At 34.0% G+C, this 20,506-nt stretch overlaps 2 protein-coding genes and 3 non-coding genes across 5 annotated transcripts; 2 read left to right on the top strand and 3 right to left on the bottom strand.

Moving 5' to 3' along the window:
• Nucleotides 1-1,044: 1,044 nt before the first annotated feature.
• Nucleotides 1,045-1,118, bottom strand: Trnan-guu. The gene has a single exon. It is a non-coding gene; the product is annotated as a tRNA-Asn (tRNA).
• Nucleotides 1,119-1,481: 363 nt separating this feature from the next.
• Trnae-uuc lies at nucleotides 1,482-1,553 on the top strand. The gene has a single exon. It is a non-coding gene; the product is annotated as a tRNA-Glu (tRNA).
• A 1,123-nt stretch (nucleotides 1,554-2,676) lies between these two features.
• On the bottom strand, nucleotides 2,677-2,790 carry Trnal-caa. Its single transcript has 2 exons — nucleotides 2,753-2,790; nucleotides 2,677-2,721 (listed from the first exon to the last, which is right to left on the bottom strand). It is a non-coding gene; the product is annotated as a tRNA-Leu (tRNA).
• A 6,469-nt stretch (nucleotides 2,791-9,259) lies between these two features.
• Nucleotides 9,260-12,008, top strand: LOC123664705. Its single transcript, XM_045599210.1, has 2 exons — nucleotides 9,260-10,324; nucleotides 10,931-12,008. The coding sequence occupies exon 1, from the start codon at nucleotides 9,598-9,600 to the stop codon at nucleotides 10,108-10,110; it is 513 nt and encodes a 170-aa protein (XP_045455166.1). The 5' UTR covers nucleotides 9,260-9,597; the 3' UTR covers nucleotides 10,111-10,324; nucleotides 10,931-12,008.
• On the bottom strand, nucleotides 11,340-18,681 carry LOC123664364. The gene is made up of 3 exons (XM_045598907.1): nucleotides 18,655-18,681; nucleotides 13,273-17,715; nucleotides 11,340-13,133 (listed from the first exon to the last, which is right to left on the bottom strand). The coding sequence occupies exons 1-3, from the start codon at nucleotides 18,679-18,681 to the stop codon at nucleotides 12,183-12,185; spliced, it is 5,421 nt and encodes a 1,806-aa protein (XP_045454863.1). The 3' UTR covers nucleotides 11,340-12,182.
• Nucleotides 18,682-20,506: the final 1,825 nt, after the last annotated feature.

Below are 20,506 nucleotides of genomic sequence, written 5' to 3' on the forward strand. Positions count from 1 at the left end.
TAATTAGTCTAAAGTAACAAAATGCAGTCTTCGTTTTTCTCTTAACATAGGTAACTAATTCTTTAATTTTGAGCATAATTACTAATCTTAACAAAAAATCAAACTTAACAATAACACAAAATCAATTCTCATAGTTAACAAGTAGTAGGTACGTAGGAACTAAATAAAAACTCAAACGTTTTAATTTTTATAGTAATAATCAATGAGATCTTTAATTATTTAAAACTAGCGACCCGCCCTGGCTTCGCACGGGTGCAATACTGATACTAAATATAAAATAAATATAATATACTAGCTGACCCGGCGAACTTCGTATCGCCTAACACAAACTTTATCGTATGGTATTAAAGTTCAAATTGACTTTTAAGTATTATCACAAATCTTTTGTATGGGAGTATAGAAAAGTGTTGTTTTTAGACTTTTTCAAGAAATTTAAATTTTTTTTTTTTTAGAATTTTTCTCTCCGTAAGAACCACCCTCGTACTTCAAGGAATATTTTAAAAAAAGAATTAGCGAAATCGGACCAATTGTTCTCGATTAAACGGATTTTCGAGAGTTTCCCTCGATTTCTCTGGGATCCCATCATCAAGTGGTTTCCTTATCATGGTACCAAACTAGGGATATATTCTTTCCAACAAAAAAAGAATTATCAAAATCGGTACATCCAGTCACATCCACAGTTATGTGGTATATATAATACAACGTACGACGACGAAAAAAGCGTCTAGTAAAAACGCATTCTTAGATAGATAGGTATAACTTGAAAAGTAGTTGTTAGATCTCAAACAACTTTAAATGGGACCAAACGACACACACCACCTTTCGATTAAAAATTTTTTTGTCGAAATCGGTCCACCTAGTCAAAAGTTCTGAAGTCACATACATAAAAAAAATACAGTCGAATTGAGAACCTCCTCCTTTTTTGGAAGTCGTTTGACTTTCCTACCATTTTATTATATTCGTATGCATAGATGATAACGAAACAACCATGACCTCATTGTCAGTTGGACACGTGTATTTGCTTACAACAACAACAAAAAGACGCGCCCCCGGGTGGGCTCGAACCACCAACCTTTCGGTTAACAGCCGAACGCGCTAGCCGATTGCGCCACGGAGGCGATGACTAGTTTATTGAATTATGAAATCGGTATTTAAGGAAATATTTATTCCTAAGACCAAACTTTATTAATGTTACTGCTGTACGAATATAAATGTAATAAATTATTAAAAATGAAGTATTTAGTTAAAGAAGTCTACTAATAATTATATTTTCAATTAATTAGTCTTAAAATTTTGTTTTCAAATATTAGCCTAGTTTTCTTAGCAATTAATACGTCCTTATTGAGTTTATAATTATGTATGTTATTACCGTAGATCTGTCACGTTTTTAATTTTATATTATTTTGCAAATGTAACACTGTACAACATGCTCAAAACAAGTATAGCGAAAACAAATCCACTATTTCTACAATTTGGATATATCCCGTATGGTCTAGTGGCTAGGATACCTGGCTTTCACCCAGGAGGCTCGGGTTCGATTCCCGGTACGGGAAAACACTTTTTATATATTATTGATGATAAAATTATATATTGATACTTCTTTAATTTTTTTTTATACAACACAAGTATGGCAAACGCAACTGGTTTGTTAATCACTTGTAGGACACCTTAGGGTAAGCATAACGCGGATGTATTGAATAAAAGACATGCACTTTGGGGATGTTGTTTAGTTTATAAAAATAAATTAACCAGGCATTATGTGATACATGTGAGAACCTCCACTGAAGATAATTATATTACCAACATACAACCAAACATAGTCAAGGATAAGACAGACGGTATTAAATTTCAACAATAGGGTTCCTCTTCTCATTATGGCTGTGCTAGTTGTGTGAACTCTGTTTACAATGTTTATTTTCATACTAATGAATGACGTGAAAGAAAGGAATGAAGCTTTAAAATATAATTTTGGATTATGGATTTATGGTAACTGATGCACACTTCTGAGATGTGACCTTTGAATAAGTTTTAAACGGTATTATTTGAAATTATTTACTTATTACCTTTTAATAAATTGTCAAGTTTATTAAGTTGAATTTCTTAAGGTATGGTAATGATCAAAACACTAGCGTAATGTAACAAATTTGTTATTTTTGTACAGTATTACAGACACTGCACAACATGTAATGTTGACTGCGGCATCAGGTAGTAATTACATAGGAATAATCTCTAGTGTGACTGTCCTACCGTATCATTGACAAGTCTTGTGTAGGAGTAGGAGTTGGGTGCATCAATTTAGTCAAAAATAAAATTAAATATATTTGCTGTGCACTTTTAAATTAGTATTTGTGAAGCAAACCAATGTTTTCGACTGCTTAAAAACTTAATTATATGACAAGCAGATGCAAATAGTGGCATGCATAGTGTTAGTAAAAAAAATTATGGAATACAAAAAAGGCTACAAATAAGATAATAACAATTCAATATAGCTACAGTTTCAAATCACCTGATACAGAAATAACTTAGTCTTTTATTGCAGTCACGGTCAACATGTTCCATAACCTAAAGATGATAATGTAAGAGAAAGAATCATATTTTATTATATTAAATTTTTTTAACAATAACTATGTAGTACACAAAAGCTTATTATTGACAGTAAAAAAATAAAAAAAGTTTTGTCAGAAGTGGGATTCGAACCCACGCCCTCAGAGAGGACCAGAACAACTCGGACCTACTGTGTAGGCAAGGTAACCTTGAGTCTGGCGCCTTAGACCGCTCGGCCATCCTGACAGATGACTATGCAGTCGAAATTATGGTTTACATTTTAAAGTACTTTATTGTAATATTTTTAGATATATATTTTTTTTGTAACATAATTTTTTATCTCTAAGACAAAAATAAATAATCTCAATGTAATCAATTTAATCATACACAATTTCAAATTTTTTTCTAGCTAAAATAATAATGATTATGTGTAATCATTATATGAACATAAATTAGCTCGTATAAAGACAAATAGGTTCAATTAAAGTACGATGTATTTTTTTTTAATTTTATTGTAAAAAAAATCGAATTAAAATATCTGTTGAGTCAGTTTCAAGGACACCTAGCGGTGATGTCTCACAATGCGCAATATAACAACTTTACCCCCGTAATACTTATACATGAATATAGATGGCGTTGTTACGGTTATTAATATAAATTAATACGAATTGGAATAATAAATAAAAATGAGAAAGATTTATATATTTGCATTTTGGAATGTTTGTTATGGGTGAGATTAAAAATTACTGGACTAATTATTAATTCTTTCTTCGGAAGAATGTTTCGTTCTCACTGTTCTATACAATAACGATAACAAAATGAAAATCTAAAATCGTGTAATCATCCAACCCGCCTGCCCTGCGTGGTGACACCGTGACAATGGGCAACGAACATAAGTTAACGCCAGTTATGGCGCGAACTTGTGGGGGCCTATGTCCAGCAGTAGACTGCAATAGGCTGAAATGATGATGATGATACCAATCCCCTTTTTCCCCTTTTAGTTTTCGTCGTATTAAAGTAAATTTTACTACTTAGTAGGTGTTAAATGCTAAAAAAAAATTTAAACTTACCTATTTCAAACCGTCGCAGATGATCATTAAAATAATGACCATTGAAATTAAACACACTATAGCACTGATATAGACTAATTAAATAAGAAAAAGAAAACAAAAAAAAAATCTCTTTTCAAGTGGCTAATTGTTCTTATTAAAACAAATCTCTTTATAATACATTATACAAAGAGTAATCTTTGAATCAAAAACAACACAATCGTGAATCTACTAAAGAATCTAATTAAAAATTTAAGTTTGAGTTTCTTATACCTATTATAAAAAATATTAAAACTATACATCATAATCAAATATTATACTCTTTGTATTACAACGAGCCCAAAGGTCCCGTCAGTTTGGTTAGCCGTTACACTTTGTTAATATGTTTAGATTTCGATTTTATGTACATACTAGCTGACCGAAAACTGAAAAAAAAAGAATCAGTCAAATCGTTCTAAAGTTGTGTCGTAATCAAGGGAAATAATTAATAGTAAATTTCAACCGGCTTAATAAATGAGGAGAAACCGAACCTTCACCATTATTACCACATACAATAGTATTTTAAAAAATGGTTTGCATAATTCAGCCTTAACTTATTTTTGCTTTTTAGTTTTTAATTATTTTTTTTTTTTTTTACTGTTTCTTATCATAAATACCTGATGGCAATCTTTATCCATAGAAGGGAACATATCCGCCAAATCACAATAGAGCAGGGTGGTCAATTAAGCTCCGAACCTTTTTCCTACATGTTATAACTTGTAATTCTTATAAGATAGCGGATTTGGACTGCGTGGATAATTTCTGTACCAAGAGATCGTTATCAGGCATTTATGATAACAATCAGGACCGACCGAATACCTAAAGTGTGGTGTGTGGATAGACACACAAGGATACATTGAAAATATTTGTAAAGCCTTTACGGAGCCTTACGGAGTGCTGTGTGGCTACGGCACTAAAGAATTTAGCCACCCCCTCTCTTCCCGTGGGTGTCGTAAGAGGCGACTAAGTTCACGTTATTTTTGGCGTCAACTTGTGGAGGCCTATGTCCAGCAGTGGACTGTATAGGCTGTAATGATTACGGATGTCGCGGTCTGGGTGTCTGTGTGCATGCGTACACGATTCCGTAACCCCAGCCTAGTGTTCAAATACCGACGAGTACCTGGCGTTTAGTTTATTTATTCAACCATCCATGCCAAAAACGAACCCAAATCGAATCTGTGATCGTCAACAATACTGTGACTTTATCCCAATTCACTTGGAATTCGGAATAGTCATCTGTATACATAATTTACACATAAGCTTTTATATAATAATGCTACTTATACGCTTTGGTTACTAACCAATGATCGCCAAATTCAATAAATAACTTAATCAAGGTAAAACATTTTATAAGAACTTTGTTACACGAGGAGTGTGTAGGCACTCGAGCGATAAGCATCTATTGTCGGTAGCAACGAAATTACTGAACTCTATGTAATAATTTATATATAATTACTTTATTTCCGATATTTTGAAGGACTTTGCTAAATTAGCAATGTCCTAAATTAGCGACGACGATATAAAATAAATTACCAAATTGTTGGCAGGTTATATGACTGCTTTGTTGGATATTTGTGATTGATTCCGCCTTTAATATCCCAAAGTTGGGCATACGCCTCTTCCTAAATGAAAGAGATAGATCGGGTTTTAATTACTTTGTTATATATAACTACTAGCTGTGCCCGCGGCTTCGCCCGCGTTGAAATTAGTGTGTCACAAAGTTTTTCCGGCAAACTTCTTCTCATCAAAATCGGCTTAGCCGTTCCATAAACTTTCCTCTTGCCAATGGTGGAGCCCTCTCTCGTATGGTGAAACCGCATGAAAATCCGTTCAATAGATTTTGAAGGAATCGATCACATACACTTTTGGGGACTTTATTTTATAATACACTAACTATTGCCCGCGACTAAGTCCGCGTAGTTATGAAGATATGCATTACTATTAAGATGTTTAACGCAAATCATTTTTTTATTTCAGTCACTTGAAATGCTTATCAAACTGAGTAACTTTTTAAAAGGCACAATTTAGTATAATTTAATAGTTATTTTTATAAAACCTTTCTAGACACCACATTTTTAGTTTTATTTTCAGGCTATATATGTTTCATACAAACTATCAACCCCAATTAAACCCCCTTAGCGGTGGAATATCGTAAAATCCGTTCTTAGTGAACGTCTGCTAACTATAATCTACCTCCCTGCCAAATTTTATCTTTGTCCAACCTGGATGGATAGACCATGCAGCGGTTTTTGAGTTCTCGTGATGAGTGAGTTAGTGACCTTTCTCTTTTATAGATTACGATGCATTATTTGGACACCTCCTCACCATCTATAGAGCATATGTTTTAAATTTCAAGTCTCTTACTTCAAAAACAAAAGACTTTAAGAATCGAGTTTCATAAAATTCGTTCTTAACAGATGTCTACGCCCTATAAGGAACCTACCTGCAAAATTTCAAGTTCGTAGCTGTTATAGTTCCGGAGATTTCGTGATGAGTGAATCAATCTACCATCCCCCGTTTTAACAACAAAAGGGAGTTGCTTTCTAAAGATACATTATTTGGACACCTTCTCACCATCTAAAGAGCGAACATTTTAAATTTCAAGTCTCTTGCTTCAAAAACATGGGACTTTCACACAAACTTCCAACCCCCGTTTTACCCCCTTAAGGGTCGAATTTTGTAAAATCCGTTACGTCCATGTCCACACCACACCCTATAAGGAGCCTTCCGGTCAAATTTCAAGTTTGTAGGTGTTATAGTTTCGGAGATTTTGTGATGAGTGAGTCAACCTACCATCCCCCGTTTTAAACCCAAAAGGTAGTTTATTTCTAAAGATAAATTATTTGGACACCTTTTCATCATCTATAGAGCATACATTTTAAATTTCAAGTCTCTTACTTCAAAAACATAGGACTTTCATACAAACTTGCACCCCCCGTTTTAACCCCTTAGGGGTCGAGTTTCGTAAAATCCGTTCTTAGCGGATGTCTACGTCCTATAAGGAGCCTACCTGCCAAATTTCAAGTTTGTAGGTGTTATAGTTTCGGAGATTCCGTGATGAGTGAGTGACCTTTCGCTTTTATATATATTATTATTATAGATTATAGATAAAAGAACCGTGATACTTTTTGAAAAATCTTGCCATGTGTAAAATTACATATTCGTTAATCGTTACTATATTTTTATTAACCGACTTCAAAAAAGGAGGAGGTTACTCAATTCGACTGTATATATATATTTTCGTCGTTTATGAACCGATTTTGATAATTCTTGTTTCGTTGGAAAGAAGATATCCCTAGTTTGGTACCATGATAAGAAAACCAGGATCTGATGATGGGATCCCAGAGAAATCAAGGGAAACTCTCAAAAAGCCGCATAACTTTTTACTGGGTGTACCGATTGTGATGATTTTTAATTTAATCGGAAGCCCGTGTTTATCATGTGGTCATATTTAAATTTCATCGAGATCTGATTACAACTTTTGGAGTAATCTTTGATAATGCGTATTTACTCGACAATTTTTTTGTCTACCTACGTTGTATTACTTGTCGATATAATGTAACGTATATTTTTTATAAACAATTATTTAGTTTCGTCGGATTGCTTTTCTTATTTGCTAGGCGTTAGCGCTGTTAGTTGTTCTTGTGAGTAGGGCTGCGTAAGCAACCTTTGGTGGGGACTCCGCGTGTGGGTTAGGTTCGCACTATTTAAGCGCTGTCGCTGTGCGACTCCTTCCTTTTTTCCTTGGTCTTCAGCCTCATTCAGGTTCAGGGTGCTATTTTGTTGGGGTTGTTGCTGGTGATACCACGTGGCCGGACTTGTGGGTTGGCCGCTAGGACCCCAACCTTACCCCCAACTTACGCCCAACTTTACGCCCAACCTTACGACCAAGAAATACGCCTAATATTACAAGAACTCCGATCAACGTCCTTGACCATCAAGAACTTTTTAGCACCCTTGAATCTACTCTCTGGCAAGGAAGACAATTTTTTTTAACTGTGCGTGTGTAAGCCCCGGCCTACGGTAGACCACGCGGTGGTGGAAGGTGTCTTTGAATTTATGGACTAGCCACGTGTCAAGGATTCGCACAAAGACCTTAATAAACCTCCACCCATGTGCCAGAAGTAAATCGAACCTCGTGTAATTTTTAAATAATTTTTAAATAAGCTAGTAGTATTTCGAGTAGTTTAAATAAAAAAAAATTTATCAATCAGCAATTCAGCAATATAACGAGTTTATGTCTGATGTTTGAAAGAATATTGTTAATCTATACAAATAGAGTATTTAAGGATGTATGTTTATTCCTGGTTTATAAAGATTAATTTGTGTTAACTTTAGATTTACTTGTAATAAATTACTTTTCCAAATGTTGGTCTGGATTTAATTTTTTTTCTTTCTCTAGATCTAGTTACTTTTAATTGCTAAACATTTCTTAAATATATTTTTTTATCTCTCTCAGATTTTAGTTCGCCGCGTTAGAAAAAACTAATTCTCTAATTACTTTCCTCTAATGCGCTTCAGCCTGTAATATCCCATTTCTGGGCATAGGCCTCTTTCCCCATGTAGGAGAAGAATCAGAGCTTAATCCACCATGTTGCTCCAATGCGGGATGGCCCTCTAATTCATTTTTTTTTAATTTTTAACTCTTTTTTTTTAACACGCGCGACATTGATTGAAGGCGGTTTTTTTTCGTTTGCCTGCAAACACAATTATTAGCACTTTGTTTGAAAGTCACCCTCGTGCTACAGTGGCGTCTCCTATTTCATGACTTTGCATAGACACTCTGATGTCTCTGCTACGCAAAGAGTGCAAAGACAGTGCTCCTTTCTTTTTCAGTCTATAAGGCACCGTCAAAATAGAATGGATGATTTCGTCAAGGTCACGTATGGTGATATAATATACATATAATATATACTTACGTGAGAAGGTACTCTTAATATAAAGCACCTATGATGATGTACATTGAGTAAAAAAATCGATCACTAAATAATTTGTTTTTACATTCAAAAAATTAATTTGTAAAGGAATAAATGAATTTATTAGGAAAAAATAGATTTTTGCGAGGAAATTAGATTTTAATTAATTATTAAAAAAAAACATAATAAAATAAAACTTGCGTTCCGTACAATTGATTAGAATACAGATTAATTAAAATGCTACATTTACATAGAATATCATTCTGATTATGAGAGTGAAGCAAAAGACGATATGGGATATAAGTGCAATTTACAAGTTATTTTAATACGAAAGGGATTATATAATCCTAGGATGAATACTTGATCCTAGGTATAATCTTTATTCTTTCTGCGCCTGTCATAATCATATGTTGTCAAACAAAGTTTTTACAAATCTTGGACACAAGTGAAAAAAATATATCAAATGTAAATAAATCAAATGTAATAGAATTAAATTGTAAATACTAATTGGATGTTTGTAAATATATTATATTTGTTATTATCCTACTATAACATAGTTGTATGATGTAATATACTTTACTAAATATAATGTTTGTGCTTTTCTAGATGAAGAGATATTTTATTTCATACAAACTAGTAACTACTACTATTTCCTATATACTTTTTAATAAATTAATGAAGGTTGTAATCTCGACCGTACCGATCAATCTCCTTCGTGTATTCACCATTCTAGTCTAGGTGACATTGGTGAAGTCATCTGTGCTCATTTGGCACTATTGAAATTAACCTATAACTTTGCATTAACCTAAAGAAGAAGAAAAAAGTAAAAATCGGTGATTTTAACATTTCACAAAAATAATTTACCTTTCCAGATTATGCTAAAACCTAAAAGAAAGAAAGCAAGACAAAGTTTGCATAATATTTATAAAATAGTAATTCGGCCTTATTCACTTAAACTGGCCGAATGAGGGAAACAAATACGATCACAAAATAAGAAGTTATTGGAAGTTATTAGTCTTGTGTTTGATTTACATTTACAATAAATAACCATGGTGGAAGTTGAAGTAAAAATAAAAGAAGATATGAAAAAATTAGGATGTAATTGTGATAAGAAAATAGTGTTAGCTTACTACTTGTACATATACTTAGTCGATCAAAAGCTCATGTATGACACAGAGTACTGTTACAACAAAGATGTGGACACTCTCTATGTAGTTGCAAGACCGAGGAAACATGAGAAATTAAACATATATGTGCCAATACCGACAAGCGTCGATGTGTCAATGGATCTTATTAGTGTTTTACAAGAAAATTTGTGTACGGTAGAAACTGGGCCAAGTGTGAATTTGGCTTTTGTCGAACAAGACCTTACCATAGTTATTTACACTTTTACAAAGGGTCTTGCTGAACGACGACCTGCTGAGGCGATAGAGCAGGTCAGACAGAAAGCTCAGAGGAGAATTTTTATTAACAGTGAATTAAAGAAAAACCAAAGTAAAATTTTGAATGATGCCTTTAACGGTGGATTTGTTGAGGATGACGATTGTCAATTTTTAGATTAGTGACGTAAGAAACATGAAATAAGGTTTAGTATATCGGTGGTTGAATCAACAGTGTCATTCAGTATTTGTTTAATATTTACCTTTTTATGTAATGCAATGATAAATAAAAACAAAAGTTCATTTGGCACCGTAGCTTCGTTTCATCATAAATCAAAAACTTGTGACAATGAAAATACCAGAAAAATTTAATTTAAATCTGTAAACACAGCTACCAGTAAGTATTGTTCATGTAGTTCAGCTTACAGTAAAAAGATAATTTTTCGAAGAAGGGGATTAAAAAGTCAATAATCAAAGCGATGCCAGTTTTTAGTGACTAGCCCGCTTACGCAGTGTGTAGTGGTCCTGCTGACTGCTCCAAGGGGTGTGGGTTCAACTCCTCCTTTAAGCTGGGTGTTTTTATAACACATATTATTTATAAATGTATTATATACATGTATGTTTATCAAAAATAAAAAGTGAGTGTAATTCACACATACCAGAAGTGAAATTTCTGAAATCATAAGAAGGTAGACCGTCACAATTTGTTCTATCGACGATAATCACAGTCCCGTGAAAAAGGTCATAAGGGCCTGTCGCTTAGGTGTATTGAGCACTAATCTATTCTATCTTATTCTGTCCTATACATTTATTATTGTTTCTTTATCATGATGCATTTTCATTTCTTCAAATTCAAATCACAATGATTCTAAAGAGATTTATTTTGAAAAAAATTTAAGCTAGATCAGTCTACTGTTACCTATAACATTAAGTTGCTTACCTTAAAAATCTATGACATGATACTTAACATGGCATATAAAACTTAGCTATATTTATTTTACAGTGACGTTGATTATCAAGAGCGTAGTACACCCTCAGTCCAACTAACCGCTGAAGAAAGAAGCTATATGTAAAGGTCAGATTTAGGGTTGTAAAAACTACAGGCATTAATAGAGCACAATGTGAAACTTGTCACCCCATTTAAATACTCCGACTGATGTATAGCGAATGCAATCAACCAACAACAGACAGTTTGTCGAATTGGTTTTCGTATTAAAATGTAATTTGGTTTCAATTTACCACCAACTTGTTTGATATGACGATCTATATGCTTGTAATTATTTTTGTAACAAGATAGTTAACTTCGCTGATTTAATGTAAAACTGGCATGTTAATAATTTTACATTTAATATTAATTTAAAAAATGTAATTTGTAATTATATAATTTAAGATGCAAATAAAAATTAGTCGTATTATTTATTGTTTATTGATCATAAATTATACACTTGAAATGGTACACATATCCACTCTGTATAGCAGTCTAAAGACTTGGGTGGGTACAGAACTAGAAAATAAACTGCTGTTTATATCATAACACTTCGTTGAAAAATTTAAATAAGTAATTAAAAAATTGTATCATCTATGTTTATGACATACAAAATATAAATGATATATTATACAACGTAAGTAGAAAAAGATTTATTATACCTTGCAATACAAAATGAAAGCTTAGTTGCATTAAACGCTGAGCTCTGTCGAATAATATCTCTAATATAAAGATCCCATTGCAGTAATAAATATTATGAGTATAAAAAAGTCTTAAAATATTGATTAAAAAGTATTTTCAGTCAAAATCTATAATATACAGAAGTATAGACACTATTCTTTTTCTTCTATCTATTCTTATTTGATACAAGTTTTAATATTTAATTCTCAGTATATGTGGCCACTAACCTTAAAGTAACATTATCGCCTATGCCATAACCACAAAAGTAAACTGTTTGGTACTAAAGACAGACAGAATCATCAGATACAACTTTCTTCATATCACAGAGTACCATCTGAGGGATTCCTATTCTTTATATACAAATCTATTTACTTTTATGATTCACTATTTAATAAAAAATGAATTCTAGCAAAAATATAGCTTTTCATTCTATTTACATGATCTGAAGGTCTAAGGTTTATAAATATAATAAATATTTCGAAAACTCAAGAGAGTTAAAAGCTTATACCTAGTTATAATAGTACATTTAAATAGTCCCTCATTACAACACTAACGGTTTTGAACACATTGTGAGCACCACTGATTCATTTTATAATAGAATTTTGTTAGTTTTTATACATTTGCCTCTAAAACATATTTCAGTTTCGTGAGATACTTCGGTTGACATCGAAGTACTGACAACGTTCGCTGGATCCATAAAACTAGATACTGATGAGCTTTCAACTTTAACCAGGGACTTGTGTGTTACATCCTCTTCCTTTGAACTGGGATTAATGTTTGTTGTGTTTCTTAAAATGTCGGAAATGGCTTCCGTTACATCTTCATTGACGTTACTCGTCACTTCAGCTGTGATTTCCTCTGGAATGTAACTGTTTTCAGTGGTTGCCTTTAGTTTAGCTGCTTCTGTTTCCGTTTCATGTTTAACTAATGGTGTGGTTCTTATGTCAGCTTCTTGAGATGATTTTGTTGAGTCTGCTTTACTATTTGGAGATTCTATATCGTCAGAAGATGTTACACCAAATAAATAGTCCATAAAGCTAAAACCGTCGGAACGATCAATGCTAGAGCTTGAAGTAGGTTCAGTGGAGTCACTATAGTATGTAGCGTCGTCTAACGTAGGGTCTGGCGAGCCTGTTCCTAAATCCATGTCGCCGGGGTTAAATTTTTCCGGAGAGTTATCCTTTTTTAAGTATGATCTTGTTGTCGAATGCAAAGTTTCTTTTAATGTTTCTGTGCTGTTCTCAGGCTTATTGCTTGCTACTTTGTGTAGATCTATATTTGGGATAGCATCAAGTTGATCGTCTTCGACTTCAAAGAAATCTTTTAAAAATTGATAATTTGGTTTGTAAGTTGTCACCGCCACTTTGGCGTTGCTTTTTCCTGGCTTTTCGAATACACTTTTAGGTATAGATTCCCCAAGTTGGTTCACTGCGTTGGAATAGTATTGAGATTCGGCTACTTCTATTTCTTCATTAACAGGACGAACCTTTTTAACTCTTTTCCAGAAACCACGACGGCGATTCTTTTTGTTTGGCACCTCCTTAAATTATGTATTAAGAAAAATATTAAAATTATTTGACATTTAAAAATAAAAACTCTTGTTAAATAATTAGTCGATTACTAAGTAAAACATGAAAGTTATTCTATTTTTATATTAAACGTGTAAAAATATACATTACCTCAGTTTCATTAAGAGGAGAAATGTGATCCGGTGTTGTAGTTGCTAAGTCGTCTTGAAGTGGAGTTGTAGATTTAAGTGAGTAGTTTTCTCCTGAAGAAATAATTTTCTCTGGTGGGATCTCTCCTATTTCACCACCTTTATGCTTCATTACTTTGCCTGTGTATTCATTTTCATCTTGTTCTTCTAAGTTTTTCATGACTTCTTCAAGCATGCTCTCAAAAGTAGACATACTGTCATTGGAATCAGCTTTAGTTACTTTACTTTGTTCAACTAGAGCTTCTAAGGTTGGTGGTATGTCTGGTATTTTCTTCTGAGCTCTGTTGTTCGTTGCAGGCGTCACAGAAATAAGTATGTCCTCATATTCGTTTCTAGCCGTTATTATATCTAGCTCCTCATCCTTAGGCTTATCAATATTTTCTTCAACTTTTACGTCATCTGCTATATTATTTGGGTTAAAGGGCTTGAAGGAATCCTTTGAAATTTTTGGAGACCATCGGTCTGATTCTGGTACAGCATATTTTGGTCTATTTATAGAATAATTTGAATCCTGATCTTCAGTCACTTGGTCATCAGTTTCCGGTTTTTTATTATATCTTTCTGATAATCGCGGTCTATGGCTATATCGGCTATGCAAATTATTTTTAACTGTTGTTACATCTGCTTCATTTTCGGACTTTTCAGTTGGTTTCTCTGTAGGCCGTCGTCCTCTGAATCGATTTTTAATTTCGTAATTCCTTCTAGTTACGGCTCCTTCAGTGGAAGTCACTGTGTAGTTAGGCCGTCTCCGGCGGAATTGGCTACGTTTTGTAGATGTTTCCGTTGTGCTTGATGTAATAGATTCAGTTGAAGGTTCTGGTTTGTAAACAGGTTGCTTATAATCTTGAAACTCTGGTCTTATATGAATTTGTTTTGTTTTTAGATCTGCTTCAATCTCTTCAATTTTCATTGTAGTTCGGCGCTTATCAAAAGCTGGTCTATACGTTATAGCTTGAAGCGGTTTTCTTCTATCGTTCTTCAGTCTGGAGTATTCCGTTGTAGAGGCTTGATGATACTGTCTTATAACTCCTGGACGTATTCTTACTCTATTGTATGAAGGTGTGGTTTCCACAATGTTCTCTTCATGTTCTTGTTCCTGATTAATTTCTTGACTTAAAATTTTAGCATTGTCGTCACCATTAGATGATGCTATCTCTTCTTTTTCCTTAGATTGATAAACATCATCGACTGAATAAATAGAGGCATTTTGTTCAGCTACAGAATTGGGTGGCTTATTTTGTGACATATTTTGATTATCTACGTTATATTCAGGAGATATATGGTGGGAATAATTATTTTCTCTGGTGTCGCCATATGATATTTCGTCATTTGGTGGTACCTTAGTGCCTTGTGGTTGATAATCGTTAATTTCATCAGCTTTTATTTTTTGTGTATAAGAAATGTCGGTAACAGAATCAACAGCCGTCGTGTATTGCTGCACTAAGTCTTTTATGTCCCTATTAGAAGGTTCTGTTATTGAAACTTTGTCATAGCTGTAAGCGTCTTCGGTGTCTTGAGTCTTAAACACTTCAAGATTATTCGCTGAAATTGATTTTTCAGACGGTTCTGTAATGGCTTCTATATCGGCAGTGCTAGCTCTTTCCATTAAAGTTACAGGGTAGTTTTGGTGCAATACGTCTCTTTGATAGGCTAAATCTTCTTCTTTACTCTTTTGCTTATTTCTTTTTGGATAAAGTTCATCACCGTCTGATGGTCTGAAATGTACTTTTCCTCTAGTTCGTGCTCTACTTGCTTTTGTTGAAATTTCTATTGTGTCAAATTGATTTTTTACTGGATTTTCAGATGTTATTTTATTTGTTTCAAACTTTTGTCTAACAGGCAAAGGTTTTCTTTCTCGTAGAGGTCGTCTCGTTATAGTAGCCCGTGTAGATGATTCGCCGGATTCAGATTTAGTAGTAGGATAGCGAGGTCGTCCTCGTGTTCTAATGGGAGATCTTCTAGTTGTAGTTGTAGTTGTAGTACTGCTTGTGGTGGAGGATTGTGTTTCATGTGAATTGTACGCCACATCATAGTTGTTGTATTCCGCGGAAGATTTCGTTGATTGAGCGTCATTAGAAAAATATTCAGATTGATTACTTTTTTCGTTCGTATCATTTTCATATGTCGGTTGTATAGATTCTATACTTTTAATATTTTCTTGAGACCCATAATTTATCGTTTTAATATTGTCGTCTGCATTCGCTGGATTACTAGGAATATTATATTGAGTTCCTGGGACTGAATTAATTTTAGCGGAATAATTATTTGTATTGAAAGTGGGATATCTTGAGTTTTGCACTTCTGATTCATGATGTAATTCTGGAGTGTAGTTTTGTAAATAATTTGGCAACGATTGTTGTATCGGCTGAGGAGACTGCGGCTGTGACTGTTCTGACTCCACTTGTTTTGTAGTTTGAGATGCAGGTGTTACAGGCGTTGTCGATGGCGATTGTAACTGTTTAATTCCTGCAGTAGAATACGGTTCCCTATATTCATCAAAGAAGTTGTGGTAATCTAATGGTGTGCTAAAATGAAATGCTTGATTGATTGAATAAGGATTGTGAGTCTCTAGTAACTGACTTGCGTGAGTTGTAGGTAGCTTAGTGGTTGAAGTAAAAGTAGTTCTCGGTGTGGTTGTTGTTTCTACTTTAAAAACATTCAAATTGTTTGATGCATCTGAAGGCTTGAATCTTGTATCTTGAGGAAAGTTTACAAACTGCGTTGGTTTGTAGTTATTTTCTACATTGCTTAAAGAATACGAAGTGGTTTTTACAGGAGTTGGTTGAGGGCTATTGTAAGCTTCCTGTTCCTTTAGCGGTCGTAATGTACTCACTGATTGTGGCTCGATTGAATAATAATTTTGGTCGTAGGTAGGTGAATTAGTTTGAGGGCTAGAAGTAGTATAGTAACTTATTTTTGGTTTTTGCGTCGCTAAATTATGTTCTTGTTTATACATTGGTTCCGAATAAGAATTACCATAGTAATTAGTTGCGGTTGTTGCCTTGTTTGTTTGTGGCGTGTCCTTGATAAGCGAGTTTATAATTACAGATCCAACGTGGGGAGACGGGAATGGAATTTTAGCAAATCCTTGAGGCGTATTGTAGCTAAGCGGTGCCACGAAGAATGGCAGTTGTCTCAATTTTTTGTCACTATTTTCTATATTTGACAAATACGGGAGTTCAAACTTGACGTAATTTTCAGGTGGCGATAAAGACGAAGGGCCGATGAATACTTTTGGTGCATTTAAAGGATTAACAGAATCCAATACTGGAACTGTATTGGCATTTTTCAATGAATACAACACATCTCCAACTTTTACTTGACTTTCTTTCTTGGCATCTTGTGTAAGAAAAATTGCTAGCGGAGGTTGATGTGGCTTCAATTTTTTTGGTTTAGGAGTTGTCGCTGCAGCTGTAGTAAATGATGTTGTTGCTGTGGAGAATTTTGGTCTGGAATCTAGTTGATGTAATTGACTGTTAAAGTTTGTGACAAATGCTTGTGAATTGAACGTATCGAAAGGCTTTATTATCGGTCCTTGGAATTCGGCAGCGAGGTTTTGCATTAAAGGATTCGATTTATGATTAGGATTGTAAAGCTCAGTATTCAGAAGTTGTGCTGATGTCAATGGGCTCCTAAAGTTGAATTGTCCTCTATTAAGGGAATCTAAAGGCACGTACACAAGCTGAACTTCTTCTCTTTCGACATTCTTTTTTGGAGGACCGAACGACTCTTTGGATACGTCGGAGCTATCAAATTTGATTTTGTGTGATGGTTGTGGTTTCTGTTTAGGGAAGTTAAAGTCGCTACTGTTTACAGCGCGGTAGCCGTCCACGAACTTTGGTATTTCGTGTTTTGGTTTTAGGGGTTGGAAAGGTTTTAACGTATGAGGATTAAGGTTTGAAGATGGTAAATGTTGACTAGTTTGTTGAGAGGTTTCAAACGTAACAGGTCCTGTTTGTGGTCTAGGTTTAATTTGCGGGACATTGTCAAAGGTAAACTGTGGTGAAATAAAGCCTTGACTGAGAGGAAAATTTGGTTGCGTTAGACCAAACCTTAATCCTTGGCCAAATCCTTGATCTGAAAGATAGTTCTGAGGTGCAGAAGGCACTGACTGAAGATAAAGTTGACGATTTGCCGGGGAATTATAAAATGCTCTTGAAGGAAATGTCTCCTGACTGAATCCAGTTGGTCTTACGAACCCGGCGAAAGGCTCAGACAATATCCTGGGCTCTGCTATTGCTTGTCTCTTGATTTGAGGTAACTCCCTCTCAACGGGGGCTCTCAGAGGAACCCAGTCGCTAATGTCCGATGTATACGTGCTCAACTTACGAGACCATCTCGTTGGTTCTTTTCCCGCTGAAGAAACAGCCAAGATGGCCAAAAAGGCCACTACCTTACTCGACATCTGAAACAAATTAATATACACACTTATTAATAATATTTAAAACTGTGAAAATATCAAAATATTTAGTTAATGTTGATTTGGCTAGTAATAGTTTTAATAACAATTGTGTTTGCTCGCAAACGAAAAAAAAACCGACTTCAATTACATCGACAAGTAATACAACGTAGATCGACGAAAAAATAGTCAAGCAACTACGCGTTATCAAAGATTACTCAAAAAGTAGTTATCAGATCTCGATAAAATTTATATGCGACCACATGATAAACATCAGCTTTTGATTAAATTAAAAATTATCGAAATTGGTACACCCAGTAAAAAGTTATTACGGATTTTCGAGAGTTTCCCTCGATTTCTCTGGGATCCCATCATCAGATCCTGGTTTTCTTATCACGGTACTAAACTAGGGATATCCCCTTTCCAACAAAAAAAGAATTATCAAAATCGGTACATCCAGTAGAAAGTTATGCGGTATAATACAACGTAGGTCGACGAAAAAAGCGTCAAGTAAAAACGCATTATTAGATATAACTCGAAAAGTAGTTGTTAGATCTCAAATAAATTTAAATGGGACCAATTGGCACACACCACCTTTCGATTAAAACAAAATTTGTCGAAATCGGTCTACCCGGTCAAAAGTTCTGATGTAACATACATAAAAAAAAAAAAAACAGTCGAATTGAGAACCTCCTCCTTTTTTGGAAGTCGGTTAAAAATATAATTAATGTAAGTATAAGATGGGGATATAAAACTTGTTAGTAGTTTTAAACATTGATTTGATGGTGTTATTTATTCCGAGTATCCTTTTAAAACGTGCAAAGATTTTGACAATTAAGGAGATTATCTTTAGGTAAAGTACGTCCTCTGAGCTCACCATCTCCGGATACACTCAAAACTATTTTAAGCATTGTGAAACACTTAAGATAATCCATTGTTTCATACGGTATCTTGATACCTATCACGCTTCATGTAGGACTGCAGTCCAATCCCTTCACTATATTTACATAGAATAGTTTACGATCACTATCCAAGGTAACGAACTATTACTTTTACAATAATAAATAAAGGATGATTTTCACACAAATACATTACTATAAAAAAATTAGCTGACCCCGCAAACGTCGTTTATTAACCCCCTTAATCGCCCCCATTATAACTTAGGGGTATGAAAAATAGATGTTGATAGATTCTCAGACATACGCGATATGTACACAAAATTTCATAAAGTCGGTCCACCCGTTTCGGAGGAGTATTGTAACTAACATTATGACACGAGCATCCTATATATAAGATAAGTCACCGGGTCCTCGTGTCTTTACTTATCTTCGCGTTGGTATCTAATGATTGTAAACAGTTAGTAATTTGAATTGTTTGACGTGCAATTAATTTTCCAATCTGCTCAACACTTAAAAACACATTTTAACGACTTGTATAATGGTAAATCTCAGATTTTCTACCGAAGGTGAAACTGCGATTACGGCACTTTCACTGAGGCTCGCCGGATAAATCAATATGGAAAAATATCCATCATTACGACAGTGCGGTTATGCGGTTTACTGTTCAGCACTGTTTATTATTACTGTAATAGTATAGGTAGGTATCATTACTGTGGAAACAACCAGGCCACTTAAAACACGTAACGTCTCCTGGTCTATGTTCAAACATCTACATTTCTGTGTTAAGATTCTATAACATCAATTAGCACTAAACGTTACCTATTAAGGTGAAAAAGTTTATCTTGATGAAATGAAGCCTTGCCAGTCGATATAAGTATATATTGGTACCTACTTAGTATGTGTTGCATTGAAGTCTCTGTTTCAGTTTAGTTTATTACCCGACTGCCAAGGAAGGGTTATGTTTTTCGCGCGTATCTTGTATGTATGTATATATGTATGTAATATTCTTTACTACCTCATATTTCCAGAACTACTGAACGGATTTACATAATTGAGGTATCGTTAGGTTCGTCTTAGCTGCCCAAGTGTTCTTAGATAGGTGACATTAAAAAAAATCAAACATGGCGGCTGCGCGAAGCCATTGTAGTTAATGAAAAAAAAATTTTTTTCTCGAATACTACAATGTGGGTATCAAATTGAAGGGCACGATACAAGGATTTTAAAAAGGTATATCATGATTATTATTACCGTAATACTAATAAAGAAATACAATATTAAAGTTTAAAAAATGTGGACTTTGCTCTTTCCCACGCCTATGCCATGCCAAACTCGCCTCCTAGGCGACGATCAACTTCGGGGTGTAGCCTTTCTAATAAAATACAATGTTTAAAAAAAAACATACAATTAAAATTACAAATAAAAATTAATAAATGTCACACCAATTTACAATTACATTAATAAAATCAATAACAAATACATAATACCAAATACAAACAAATAATTTTAATATTAATTTCATTATATTAAAACTAATAGGTGTTGACTTAAGCAGTCACCTATTTGCTAAAGGTCAGGCTTACGTTGCTTTGAGCAGAGTGAGATCTTTCTCCGGGCTTGCTACATGATGTAAACTGTTTTAATGAATTGAACCGATTACGTAATTTGTTTGACTAAAAAGACATAAATAAAATAAAATAAAAATTAAAAAAAAAAAACAAAAAACCCGCCTGCGTGAAGAACAACTAATAGAAAATCAACTGAAAAAGCTGGAACAAGATAAAAATTCAATATGCACACAAAGTCAGCGAAATAAATAGAAACAATACCAAACATTTTGTGCTGTACATTTAAAATATATTAATACGGTAGTCCTTCGAAACTTTATGCAACGTCGTACA

The sequence above is a fragment of the Melitaea cinxia genome, chromosome 22 (assembly GCF_905220565.1).
Source record: "Melitaea cinxia chromosome 22, ilMelCinx1.1, whole genome shotgun sequence".
Taxonomy (NCBI): domain Eukaryota; kingdom Metazoa; phylum Arthropoda; class Insecta; order Lepidoptera; family Nymphalidae; genus Melitaea; species Melitaea cinxia.

Bases quoted from the DNA above. Each gene is read 5' to 3' on its own strand.
- LOC123664705 (XM_045599210.1), top strand. From the start codon at position 9,598: ATGGTGGAAGTTGAAGTAAAAATAAAAGAAGATATGAAAAAATTAGGA.
- LOC123664364 (XM_045598907.1), bottom strand. From the start codon at position 18,681: ATGAAGCGTGATAGGTATCAAGATACC. The intron at 17,716-18,654 runs GTATGAAACAAT...AATTTGTTTCAG, and splicing joins GTGATAGGTATCAAGATACC to ATGTCGAGTAAGGTAGTGGC. The intron at 13,134-13,272 runs GTAATGTATATT...ACATAATTTAAG, and splicing joins CTCCTCTTAATGAAACTGAG to GAGGTGCCAAACAAAAAGAA.